This window comes from Balaenoptera ricei, chromosome 1 (assembly GCF_028023285.1).
Source record: "Balaenoptera ricei isolate mBalRic1 chromosome 1, mBalRic1.hap2, whole genome shotgun sequence".
Classification (NCBI taxonomy): domain Eukaryota; kingdom Metazoa; phylum Chordata; class Mammalia; order Artiodactyla; family Balaenopteridae; genus Balaenoptera; species Balaenoptera ricei.
Window position 1 is genome coordinate 30,697,098 of NC_082639.1, and position 12,354 is coordinate 30,709,451.

The window sequence follows — 12,354 nt, forward strand, 5'->3', positions numbered from 1 at the left end:
GAGGAAGAGAATGAACGTAGCAATTTGGAAGAAACCAGCCTAGGAAAGGCCCTGAAGAGGGCAGCCAGTTTCTAAGCTCTTAGAGGTGGGCATTTGCAATTCCTAAATGTGCTTCCCAGAGGAAACCACCCCTAAATGAGCATTCCTTCGGTCCTGTGAGACCTTCTAGAAGGCAAACATTCACTCCCATTTTACAGATGGAAGAGAGGAAAGTCAAGACACATGTCCAGTATGATACCAAGGTGCAGTAACAAAAATAAAAATTAAAGTATCCAGCCACGTAGACATACACTTTGTTCAAATCCTCATCATTCACATTTGGAGCTTTAGTTCACATACGCACCACTTGTAAAATCTACAAGTTTGTTACAGTAGATTTTAAGCAGCAAAGAAAACAAGCGAGCCAGTGAGCTTCTATGTCCCAAAACTGTCTTTCTGCTAATAAATATTGATGTCTCCCTCTTCCTGAACCTTCTGTCCCCGAGGACTTTTCTGTGCAAAACGCCCCTTCTAAGTGAACGTTTGTGGGTCACCTCGCTTGCTCTAGGCTCCCACTGTAGAATTCCACAACAAACTGTTTTCTGAAGGAAAGAAAAGTCTTCAGGGGGTTCTCCTGTTCTAGAAACAAACACAAGGTTAGATGCGATGAAGAGGGAAACGGAGAAGGGAACAACAGAAGGAGGAAGAAAAAGGAACACCGTTCTCTTTTGTTTAAAGGAACAAAGTGGGCCAAATTAAATTGCTTACGAGCCTGCAGAGCTTCCCACAAAGGTGGAGATGATGGGCAAGATTTCCACGTGTAGGATAATCATCTAGGAAAATTCATTTTCTCTGTGCTAAAAGGGTACGTCAGTCACACAGATTTTACGTATTAAGAGACTGACTAACCCAGGGGCTGTTTTTCTGACATTCTCACTGGCTTCTGCCCTGGTAATCTAGGTTACCCTTTATGCTACCCTGAGTTATAAATAGCATTCATTTCCTTTCTCAGGCCAGACAGATTTTAATGCTTTATTTCTTGGGTCCAAGGGAAAAAATACTCATAGCACATCTCATTCTGAATTTGAGTTACTACCAAGCTACTTCGCTTTGAATCAGCCATGGAATAAGAAAACCACTTCAAAACATCAAAATTTATTCGTTGTTGCCATGTTGTTAAATTAGCCCAGAAAAGCCCAATGGGACTTCTGAGTAGCTGTTTCCTTTCTAGTACCTAGCTCAGAATCCTTCAGAACACAGCTCCAAGTCTTTGCATGTGTCTGGGATGAGGCAGGTGAATATTTTACACAATGACATGGGTGAGTACTGAGCCCGATGAAGGATTCCCCAAGGGATAAGAGGACCTTCAGTTGTTAGACAGAAACAGGAAGGCATTTCTCCTTATTTCTTTTTAAGGAAAGAAAAAGCTACACCAAGAAGAGCAGTTAAATAAGTGAAGAAGCAGAAAAGCCCCTACTTACAACAGCTACTTGTCTGAGACCCATGCAAGGTCTGGGAGTCTGAAGAGGCCAAGAGAATCAGATGGAACAGCCTGCCACTTGACCAGAAGCTTTACATCTCACTTCAGCATCACAACTTAGCTCAAAGATCCTGGTCTGAACCCGAAATGACACCAACCCCAATCTAAAACTTCTGCATTTCACTTTTCTGCAATTCCTACCAAGCTTGGCTTGACACTCCTGAATGCAGGAAAGACAAATCAAGGAAAAGAACGGACATTTTTGGAGAGATGCATCCAAGTGAGATCTTTCCTTTCTCTACCAAGACAAAGGCAAGGACTGAAAACCAGCTTCACTTTGCCCCCCAAATACCTAGGCCTCTGAGGGGCTCTTACCCTTGGCTCGCCTCACAAGGTCCCCCGTCCTGCTGAGCTGATCCCACACTCTCTTACCTCTATGAATCATCAGATCCGTCTCTGTCAGACTGTCAGCTCTTTGGGGAAGCCCTGTTTATCCTGATGTGCATCACAAACAGCATTTTAAAGCAGTCTTTGAGTTGGTTCCCTGGGCTATCAGGAAGTGGGAATTTTGATCATGTGCATATAGGAAGCATCAAATTCGCTATCTGTTGCCCTTGGGGTTCAGGGACATCCAGAGGAGGCCCAAAGGGTTCCCCCAACCTGTTGTAGATGATGTGACTCTCCTCTGAGGCCAAAGTAACTCTGGAAGCAGAGCTGACCGAAACAGAACTGGGGGCTTGGTGCCATTTCTTACCAATTTTAACATGAGCAACTTAGCATTTAGTAGTGTAACCCCACGTATTGTAGGTATTACGATGGGGACAAATCATTTCAAATTAAAAATGAAACTAAAACCTTGACAGTAACTCCTCACCAGCAAGTAGCTAGTTTCGGATTTTTGAAAGGTTACAGAAGATTCTGAGATCACTTTGCATTTATCACCCAGCGGCAGATAACTGCTTCAGAGCTGTCCCGACTTCTCACAGAAGACTTCCCTCTACTTAGGAGATGAAGCGCTCCGACAGGCTCTGGCGTGCTGGCTGAGAAAACAGAACCCACCTCTTTCTGCTGCCATCGAGCCTGTCCTCTGCCAACTGTCTGGACGCTCCCCTTTCGAAGGGGCAAAGGGAAGATATGTACTTAATCTTAAGCTCTCACTTGTCCCAGTACCAGAGCCCAGAATGTCATGGAAACTGATGCAACAGCTCTCTCAAGATCAGCCCTTCAAATGAGCTAAGCCCATGAGAGATGCAAACTATCAGCACCATCGTGTGCTGCGACTGCACCTTGCAGAGGCTGCAATGAAGGAAAAGCACAAGCACGGAGGAAGTCCTTTGCTCGCTTAGTTTCCTCCCATTTTACAAACTTGTGCAACGTGCTATTCCCCCAGCCCCTCATAGTTTCCGAGCCTTTTAAGAGCAAGTGGAGCGCCGGCCCACACTTACACGGCTACTTGACAGTTCCCTAGCAAATGGCTGAGAAAAGGGGCACAGTGGGTACTAGTGGTCATGCCAAAGCTCAGATGTAACAGGAGCTGCATGGGCACACCCAGGAGAAAAAAAATACCAGGGAGCCCCGGGCAGAAAACCTAGGAACTAGACAGAAAACAGAGGTCTGCAGGTCCTCCCAAAGCACCAGCCTGACCCAAATTTCAGCCCTGGGCCTCTCACTCTCCAGAAGACAACCTCCTGCTCAACAATTGGCCTTTTGTGCTGCACAAAGTTATCCACCAAGGGCTGGGTGGAAAAAAAAAACCTAATCCCCTTCACCTGTAACCTCACTGTGGCCTCCAGGCCCAGGGTGGACAGGGCTCTCCCGGACTCCGGGTCTGCGCACAGCCCAATGTCTCAGAGGGGCTGAGGACCGACAGGAGAGCCAGGCAGCCCCAGTACACACACCAGTCCTCACCCAAAGGAAGGCTCTGTCATGCGGAGTGCACCTCCACACAAGTCAAACTCGAAGGTCAGGATGGAGAAACTGAGGCTCAGAGAGGGGCAGCCACCCGCCCCAGGTCACACAGCGAAGTCAGGAACGGAGCTTTACTACTACCACAACCCCGGCCTCGGGATTCCTGAGTACCCCACTGGCCCCCGCCTGCCCGCATCACGCCCGGCTAAGAATAACTAACATCCCCACAGCACTTCAGCCCCAATGTCTCCGCCTCCGTAGGGCCAGGACCTTGGTCTTTGCCCCGAGCGTCCGCCAGCCAACCCACAGATCCTGCCCGCCCGAGGGTCTGGCCCGCCACCGCCCCAGATCCCCAGCCCAGCGTCCCACCGCCCGCCGGACCTGCAGATTCGCTCTCCCGAGAGCCGGCGGCGGCGGACATTTCTCTGCCTGCTTCCTCAAGCTCTTCATCACGCCGCCCGGAGCCCCGCCCCCCCGTTCCACCCCCAGAGGGGCCCGCCCCCGCGTGCCACCCTCGCCAATCGAAGGCCGGTCTGCTCCATAGCTCCGCCGCCAAAGAGAACGGGGCCCGCCCCTGAAGCCTGGCCCTCTCCAATCCCCTTCGCGCCATCCGAGACCGATACCTGCCTCCGCCAATTATAGCACGCCCGGGCCGGGTGCCCGCGGCTGACTTCCAGCCGCGCGGCGTGGGCGACTCGGACTCCGGCTCCTTGCGCCTGTATCGAGACAGCCACAGAAACTTAGGATCCAGGGCCGCGGGGTCGAAACCTGTGGAAGGAAAAAGGAGGGAACACTGAGCCACGGACTTGAAGAGCCGGTTCCACCTCCGCAAGGTTGTCTGTCCGTGAGCAAATCGCTCAGCCTCTCCGGGGAGGCTCCAAGCGTGTTTCCCTGGCGCACAGTGTGGGCCTGAGATTCAAATACAATAATAAATATGAAAACGAAAGTGCTGTACCAAGATAGACAAGGACCACTCCTGCGACCTGGTGGTAACTATGTGCCGAGGTCTATGCTTCACTTGTATATTACGTCCTTAATTCTCACAACTAACTTTAGGAGTAAGGGAACGATTATCCCGTGGCAACTACTATCCCATGGCAACTGAGCTCAGAGAGGTGAAGTCTGAGGTCGCAGAGTGAGTGGCAGAGTGGGAACTCAAATAGATGTTAGTACTAGGGAGCGGGTTGGGGGCTTTAACTACCCATAATCTCCATCAGCAACTCGCAAGCCTCTCCAAAAAACACACTCTAAGTAAAAGCAGTGTGCCTGCTATGAAATATGCCTTCAAGACGAGTCCTCTGGTTCCCTCTGAACAAGATTGCCACTCCTTCCTAGAAATTCTTGGGTCTTCTCTGCCTCTCACTCAAACCCAGGTCTGCCTGACTTCTAAACACTTGCTGTTTCCTATGCTATCCTGCCTGTTCTCCTTGTAGAACAGCATGAACCTGACCGAACTGAATTGGATTTGCAAGGGCAACATAAATGAAGAGACTTGGGTTGTAGGACTGACTATGGCACTGCCAGACACAGCTTTTAAATTATTTTCAGCAGTTACATGCTATTAACCCATCTGATCCTCACAAAACTCTTGGAGTAGTAAGGCAAGTTCATATTTCCACTGTACAAATAATAAAGCCAAGGCTCAAAGAAATAAAATATATTGTTCACATTCACAACTAGGAAGTGGCAGAGCTGGGATCTGAACTGAAATCTCTGGACTCCATGGGCTTTGGAGTTATAACCTGGGGTTCCAAACCTGGTCCTATTACTTCAATTGATGAATGACCTCGGGTAAGTTACTAAAATGTCAGTTTACTCTCTTGTCAGTTTACTCATCTGTAAAACAGGATACTCTTTAGTATTGCTCAAAAGACTAAACAGAAAAACATGGTTGTTGTGTGTTGTCTAGCTGTCTAGAAAAATATATGGCACACAGTAGGTACTCAATTAATGTTGGCTAATTCTTTCCTCTAACTGTGATCTTTTGACCAAGTCACTTCCACTCCCTGACCTTTTGTGCTGCACATTACCCACCAAGGACTGGGTGGGGAAAAACTCGTTCCTTTCACCTGTAACCTCATCCTGGACTCTGGTCCTTTTATCTGTAAAATGCAAGGGTTGGGCAGGTGGATTTCCAAGAGTCTGTCAGCTCTGAGAGTCCCATCTCACCCACACCCCTCCCGGAGGAAGTCCACATCATGATAGCTGCTCAAAGAAGCTGAGTTAGTGCAGTTTGCCTGCTGGTTACCCCAGGTGTGGACCCCAGAAGGAAGAGCAGGGAAGGGAACCGACAGACAGATACCTAAGCCTAAAAGAGGGGAATTATCCTCGACTGCTCCCTCTCCTTCATTCTCACAGCCGGGCACCAAGCTCTGTTCATCCATTCAACAAATATATGTTAAGCGCCTACTACGTGCCAGGCACTGTTGTAACCACAGAGAGTAAAGTTGTGAACACAACCCAAACTCAGTGTTCCCGTGGTGCCTTCATTCTCATCGGTTTGATCTCTCCAGTCCATCCTCTCCTCCCCACCCCCATGACTGGGCCCTGGTCCAAGCCTCATTTTTTATGCCTGAACCACTGCAATACATTCCCATTGATCTCCCTGCTCTAGGTTCTCCCCTTCTGTACCAGTTGCCAGAGGAACTTTCCTAACGTGCAAATCCTGCCTCGTTATTCCTCAGTTTAAAGCTCCATCAGCTCCCCACAAGCTACAGGGCAAAATCCAAGCTCTTTGTTGGTTATTTAAGACCCTTCATGCGCTGTCTCTGCTGGCCTGTCCTGGTTCAGCTCATTCCACAGCCTCCTCCCACCCCAACTTCAATCCCACCCAGTTCTCTGCTCTTAACTCCAACTGTCTTTTTTCCCATGTTGGCTGCCTGGGAAAAAACCTCACTCATCCTTAAAGTCTCAGCTTAAACATCACCTCCTACACGAAGTCTTCCCTGAGCAGTGTAGATGGGATGGGTTGGCATGAGCTTAGGATGCATTAGAGCAAAACTCAAGAGCTCAGGCTCTGGAGGAGACTCTCTAATCCTGTCTAATCCTGGCTCTATTATTTACCAGCTCTGTACTCAGGTAAGGCATTTAACCTCCCTGAGCCTCAGTTCCCTCACCTGTAAAATGGACACACTGATAATACCTAACTTGAACGGCTGTGGTAAGGAAAATGAGATAATGTGCTGAAAAGTCCTCAGAACAGTGTCTAACACACAATAAGTCCACAATGAATATTAGCTAAGGAAATATTTTCTGAGCTCCTACTACGTGCTGGGCACTTTCACATGTATTACCTCATTTAATTCTCACAATTCCATGAGGAAGATATTCTTTACATATAGAAGTCTACAAACAAGCAAACTCATAGAAAAAGAGATCAGATTTGTGGTTACCAGAGGGAGGGATGAAGTGGGGGAAAAGGGGATTGGGTGAAGGCAGTCAAAGGTCCAAACTTCCAGTTATAAGATAAACAGGGAGTTCTCTGGTGGCCTAGTGGTTAGGATTCCAGGCTTTCACTGCCGTGGCCCGGCTTCAATCCCTGGTCGGGGAATTGAGATCCTGCAAACTGCATGGTATGCCCCCCCCAAAAAAGAAAGATAAATAAGTACTAGGGGTGCAACAACATGAAACATATATTTAATACTGCTGTGTTATATGAAAGAAAGTTTTTAAGAGTGTAAATCATGAGTTCTCATCACAAGGAAAAAATATTTTTTTCTATGTCTTTAATTGTATATCTCTATGAGAGGATGGATGTTCACTAAACATACTGTGGAAACCACTTCGTGATGTAAGTGAAATCATTGTGCTGCACACCTTAAACTTACACAATGCTGTATGTCAATTAGAGCTCAATAAAACTGGGAGAAAAAAAAAAAGTCTACAAAACCAAGGTTCAGAGAGGTGAGGTGGTTTGCCCAAAGTCACACAGCTAAAGACCAGCAAAGATAGGCTTCAAATGCAAGAGGTTGTATAGCTTCAAAGTCCATGCTCTTTGCTGTTACTACTATTATTACTTCTCCTACAACTACCAATAATAATCATAAAACAGGTTATCCTTATTAGTTGAAGGTTTGGAGATAAATTTCCCCTGCTTATAGGATCAACCCTTTAACTCAGCGTTCAAGGCTCTATAATCTTGTTTCCTTTTCCCACATTGCCCAGTTTGCATCAACAGTCAGTACCCTTCCTGCACACCAGGCAAACTAAGTTGGAGCCCCCAGACATTCAGGCTCCATGATGAGACCACGATAGAAGGGGAGCCCACCCCCAATTCCTGCAGAGCCAAGATGTTAGCTAGAAAGGAAATAAGTGACAGCGTTGGGTAAACAGCTAAGCCCCAGCACCTGGTGGCTAGAATTTGCATGTTCTCTGGCTGATTCTCTGCTCTGAACAAACTCTTCTTTACCTGCCTGGCTGATCGCCCAGTCTAAACAAATTCTGCCCTAGAGGCCACTAACTGCTCACTGTTAGGTTAAAGCTAGACCATTTTCTCAGCTGTGGTGGGGGACAGAGCAGAGTACAAGGGCAGGAGAGCTCTTATGACAGACTTCCTTTGGTTCTAGCTGTGGTTGTCAGGGAGAGGGAAGGTGGGCCTCTAGAAGCTGCTGACCCTGCTAACTTGTAAAAGATTCTGCACGAGAATCACAACTCACCCCGTGCAGCCCTGCCCAGAGCAAGGAGGGCAAAGGGGCCCTGCTGGAGTTAAAACTCGGGTCCAGAAACGGGAAAACAGAAATGCAAACACCGTGGCCGGCTGGTGGCCTGGGGGCACTGTGGCCTTGTGCCAGCAGCTTGGAGAGGGCACAGAAACTGTGGAGTGTAAGTCCAAAGGGTGCAAAGTCAACTGGTGGTGGGGAGGTCAGTGCCCAGCCCCCCCTTCCCCCAGGAGCCTGCGGTCTTACCTACCTGGACAGGCCCTGGCGACTTCCTGGAGAAACGTTCTGGTTTGTGAACCAAAGGGGAGCTGGAATACGAGGCTGCGCTCTGCTGTGTCCAGCTGGACGGTGACATCTGAGCCTGCACAGGGGAGGCAGGAAATGAGCCCTTGGCCTCCAGGATGCTTAGGTGCATCTTTAGGCTGGAGCCCCCAGCATGGAACGTCAACAGCCCAAGCTCCCAAAGCCCCTTTGGCCCTTAAGCTGGGGCAATAAGGGAGCCCTCTGTACCCCCAGCTCCAAATTAACATCACCCTCAGTCTACAAAGGGGGTGGACCTCAGCTCTGAAAATTCAGTAAGCCTCGCCGTAGCCTTCTGGACGGAGCCAGAAGAGACCAAGTTCTCAACCTGTAGTCTACCCCCGCCCCACCAGTGGAATGAAAAGCACACAGAGGCGGACAGGGGGGCCGTCCGTCGGTCAGTCTCCCTGACTGTGCCAGGCACACGCTAGTCACAGGGAACACCATGCTGAAGACATCAGACATGGCCTTGTCTTCAGGGAGCTAGACTGTGGATGGTGTCTGGCTCATAGCGTCACCGCAGCACCCAGCAGGCACATGGCGAGCACCCAAAACACGTGCTGAGCTAATGCATGAGTAGGAGCAATGCAGCAGACTGATCAAGAGCGTGGGCTCCAGAGTCTGGATTCCGCATCTGAATCCTTGTCCCACCACTTGCTAAATTACTTAATTTCTCTGGGCTTCCATCACCTCGTCCATAAAATGGGGATGAAAGCAGTGATGACCTCACAGAAGTGTGAGGAAAGCACCACGTGATGTGTGTAAAGCTCGTTCGCATAGTGCCTGGCACGAGGTCATCATTGATTAAATATTCATTTCTAGTATTATTATTATTACTACCTCTGCTATTACGACTACAGTCTAGCAAAGAACACAGACATTAGATAGGTCACTATAAATAATTAAATCACTGTAGGTGACAGAGAGATGGTAAGGACGAGACAAAGGAATGTGTATGAGTGAGATACAAACACTTTCGGGATACAGACACTCTCAGGAGTTCAACAAAGGCTTCCTGAGGAAAGTCTGTGTGAACTGAAGCCCTGGAGGATGACTGGCTCTGCGAAAAGAGGAGTGAGGGCTTTCAAGAGGAGGAAGTAGCGTGTGCAGGGGCTCCGTGGTGAAAACGTGTCACGTTTGAGGTGCTTGGAATGCAGAGGATTCCAAGTGCAGCAAGCAGGGAAGAGAGTGACTGGAGAGATGACCGGGGCCTGATCCTGCAGGGTCCTGCGTGCGATCAGAAAGTGCTCTTACTTCACACCACTCTTCTCTCTGCAGATTCTGTTCCCCCTGCCCCAATTGGGACTCAGACTGAAAGGACCACTCACCAAGAAAGTAGACTTCACCATCCAGGGACACTGTGGGCAGGGAAACGAAAGGGCCCTTAGCAACTGAGCATCATACTTCCTCCCACCGCCCCACCCCCAACAAGGGCAGAAATGACCCGGGAGCCCAGAGGAGAGGGATCATCCTGTCCAGCCCCCTGTGGCACCTTCTTCCAGAGCGAAATCCCGAGAGATCGGCACGATCTGGTCCAAGGAGACATCGTCCCCGGTAATGGCCATCCTCCGGTGTGTGTACAGGAAGAGACTGAGGGCAGGAAGGAGAGTGAGGACAGGGGGCCTGTAGTCGTCCCTCAGGCCCATCGGGGAAGCCTCGGGGTGCTCGCACTGTCTCCTTGGTTCCTGGGGCTGTGCTCACGCCTCTCTGCTCATGGCGCCCACCAGAGACTGTTGGGTCATCAAAGCTGAACTTGCCTCATTTCGGGGAGCCCCTGCCTTGTTAGTAAAACCCACGTTTGATCTCCCCCTGGTGCGTTCTAGCACTGCAAGTGACAAGAACAGGGCAATCTTAGCCTCCCCACTCCCTCCCTGAACCTCAGCTTTTCCATCTGTAAGGTGAGGGTGGTGGGTTCGAAAATGTCTAAGGCTCTACCTTCCCAGCTCTTGAGACCCTGAGTTTCACTTTCTGGCTGTGAGACCTTTGATAGATATTAATTATTCTCTCTCTGCTTCTGTGTAATATGTGGGTATTACTAGCAGCATTTATGGAGCCCTTTCTATGCTGCACAGCGTTTTAAACACTTTACGTGTAGTAACTCATTTTAATCTTCAGTCCGGACACATTGAGGTTTGCTCAGGATGACATGGTTCAGAAGTAACAAAGCCTGAAATTTGAACCCAAGACAGTCAGGCCACGGGGCTCAAGATCTGGAGCAGTATGTTCAACCGTCTTCTTGAGAAGTTTTCTCATCAAATTTTGAGGATTATATGAGCTAAGAATACAGAGGGCTTGGCCTATAGTGGTCAAAAACTATTAATTATCATTATTACAATTATTCTAGAAGCCTCAGACTCTGCCCTAGAGGGCATGAAGTCCAGCTGGAGGGACAGTGGAGAATAATAAAACCCAGGGCCAGAGAGGCAAGGACTGAACCCGTCACTGACGCATGTTCCTCGCCACCGCGTTCCGGGCGGTAGCGCACGAGTCCCAGGAGGCGGCTCCGCCTGCTCTCTCCCTCACACAGCGCTCCCTGCACCGCCTGCTGCGCAGGGTCAAGGCAAACCGAAAGCGAGCCGGGCCCCAGGCCTCGCCCAGCCCAGCCCGCCCCACCTGCCCTGCCCTGCCCCGCCCCGCCCTCACCCCCACAGATTCACTCTGTGGTTTCACCTCTCCGACCCTTCCTCATCTGTGAAATGGGGAGAGTAACCCCCAACGTCACAGGGGGTGGGAGGATTACTGAGTATTTAAAGCACCCGGCAGAGAGTCCAGGACTAAGTACTTAGTATGTACTGGTTTCCATCTCCCCCTGAAGGCACAGAGAGAGGGAGGCAAGCAGACAGACACGTAGACACCTGCCATTCCACTTCCCAAGGCCAGGCAGGGCAGGCCCTGGGGCTGGGAGCTCGGCACCCGCAGGGAAGGATATGATGATGCAGTACTCTCCCTCAGCCAGGGTCTCCTGGATCGCCACAGACTGGTCCATGCTGGCCCCTGCTGAGCAGACACGCCCCGGGGGAGGGCAGATGGGAGCCCCTTAGGTCAACAAGTCACTCAGGAGGTTACGGAGCTGCCTGAGGGAGGGCTGGGGGCAGGGAGGAGGGGCTCTGTGCTGGGAGAAGGTGGAGGAGGCCCGATCCGCTCCCTCCTCCTCCCCCTCCCCCTTCCCCTGAGAATGGGCCTTTTAGTTTCTAGGGAGAGGGGCCATCCCTTTGCCTCTGGTGAGAGGTACAATTTGCTGTACCGCCCTTTGTCTGGAAGGGCATCCAGTCGCTTCTAAGTGGGGTCCAGTCTATTTGTTGGACGTGGGGTGCCTTGTCCCATTACTGGAGAGGAGGACAAGTCCTATTGCTCCTGGGATGGGGCTCTGCCTTCCTTTTTGGGAAGCAGTATTAGTCCTGCTGGCACTTCTCTGGGCAGTGTCAGCGGTGTATCTGCACGTATCTCAGGAAGGGAGCGTCTCATCCTAATCAAGGACCCCAGTCCTGTCCCTTTTTCCCTGGAGATGGGAAAGTGTCCCGTTACTCCTTGGCCCTCCCCCAGCCCAGCAGGCCCCATTGCGTCAGCCGAAGGCCGTGGGTGTCCGCTCTGACAGCATCAGGACAGGGGTCCCAGCCCTCAGCTTGCCCAGCCCCTCCTGCCCAGCCCCGCCCTGGTTTCCCTGCTCCGCACCTGCTCCCACACCCCTGCCATCGCCGCCTACCTCCTAAGCTGTCACCGCTGCTGGGTGTGCGGAACACCGCGGACCCGGGGCCCAGCCAGAGACTACATTTCCCAGAAGCCCCCACGCCGCACGATGGTCAGCCAGCCTGTAAGTCCCAGCCTGCCCACGCCAGTGCGGGGATGGGGTGGGGGTCCTCCCTGCCCCCGTTAACTCCTTAGGTCCTGGGCTACCCTGGGCTCCCTATTCCGGAAAGCTTTTCCTAAGTACTTGCCTTCGGCTCACCCTCGGTCCTGGAAGTCATGGGGCCAGAGCTCCCCGCCCAGGGCCCGGAAGGAAGATGGTCACTTTAAGGATAAACACTTTCT

The 12,354-nt window shown here is 50.7% G+C and overlaps 1 protein-coding gene across 1 annotated transcript in view; it reads right to left on the reverse strand.

Moving 5' to 3' along the window:
* Nucleotides 1-12,087, reverse strand: part of INPP5B (inositol polyphosphate-5-phosphatase B) — a 43,446-nt gene extending 31,359 nt beyond the window's left edge. Inside the window, 9 exon segments of the mRNA XM_059919366.1 lie at nucleotides 3,749-3,833; nucleotides 3,835-3,947; nucleotides 3,950-4,135; nucleotides 8,276-8,386; nucleotides 9,654-9,683; nucleotides 9,818-9,915; nucleotides 10,773-10,867; nucleotides 11,255-11,322; nucleotides 12,029-12,087. Of these exon segments, the coding sequence (XP_059775349.1) occupies nucleotides 3,749-3,833; nucleotides 3,835-3,947; nucleotides 3,950-4,135; nucleotides 8,276-8,386; nucleotides 9,654-9,683; nucleotides 9,818-9,915; nucleotides 10,773-10,867; nucleotides 11,255-11,311 (775 nt within the window). The 5' untranslated portion in view covers nucleotides 11,312-11,322; nucleotides 12,029-12,087.
* Nucleotides 12,088-12,354: the final 267 nt, after the last annotated feature.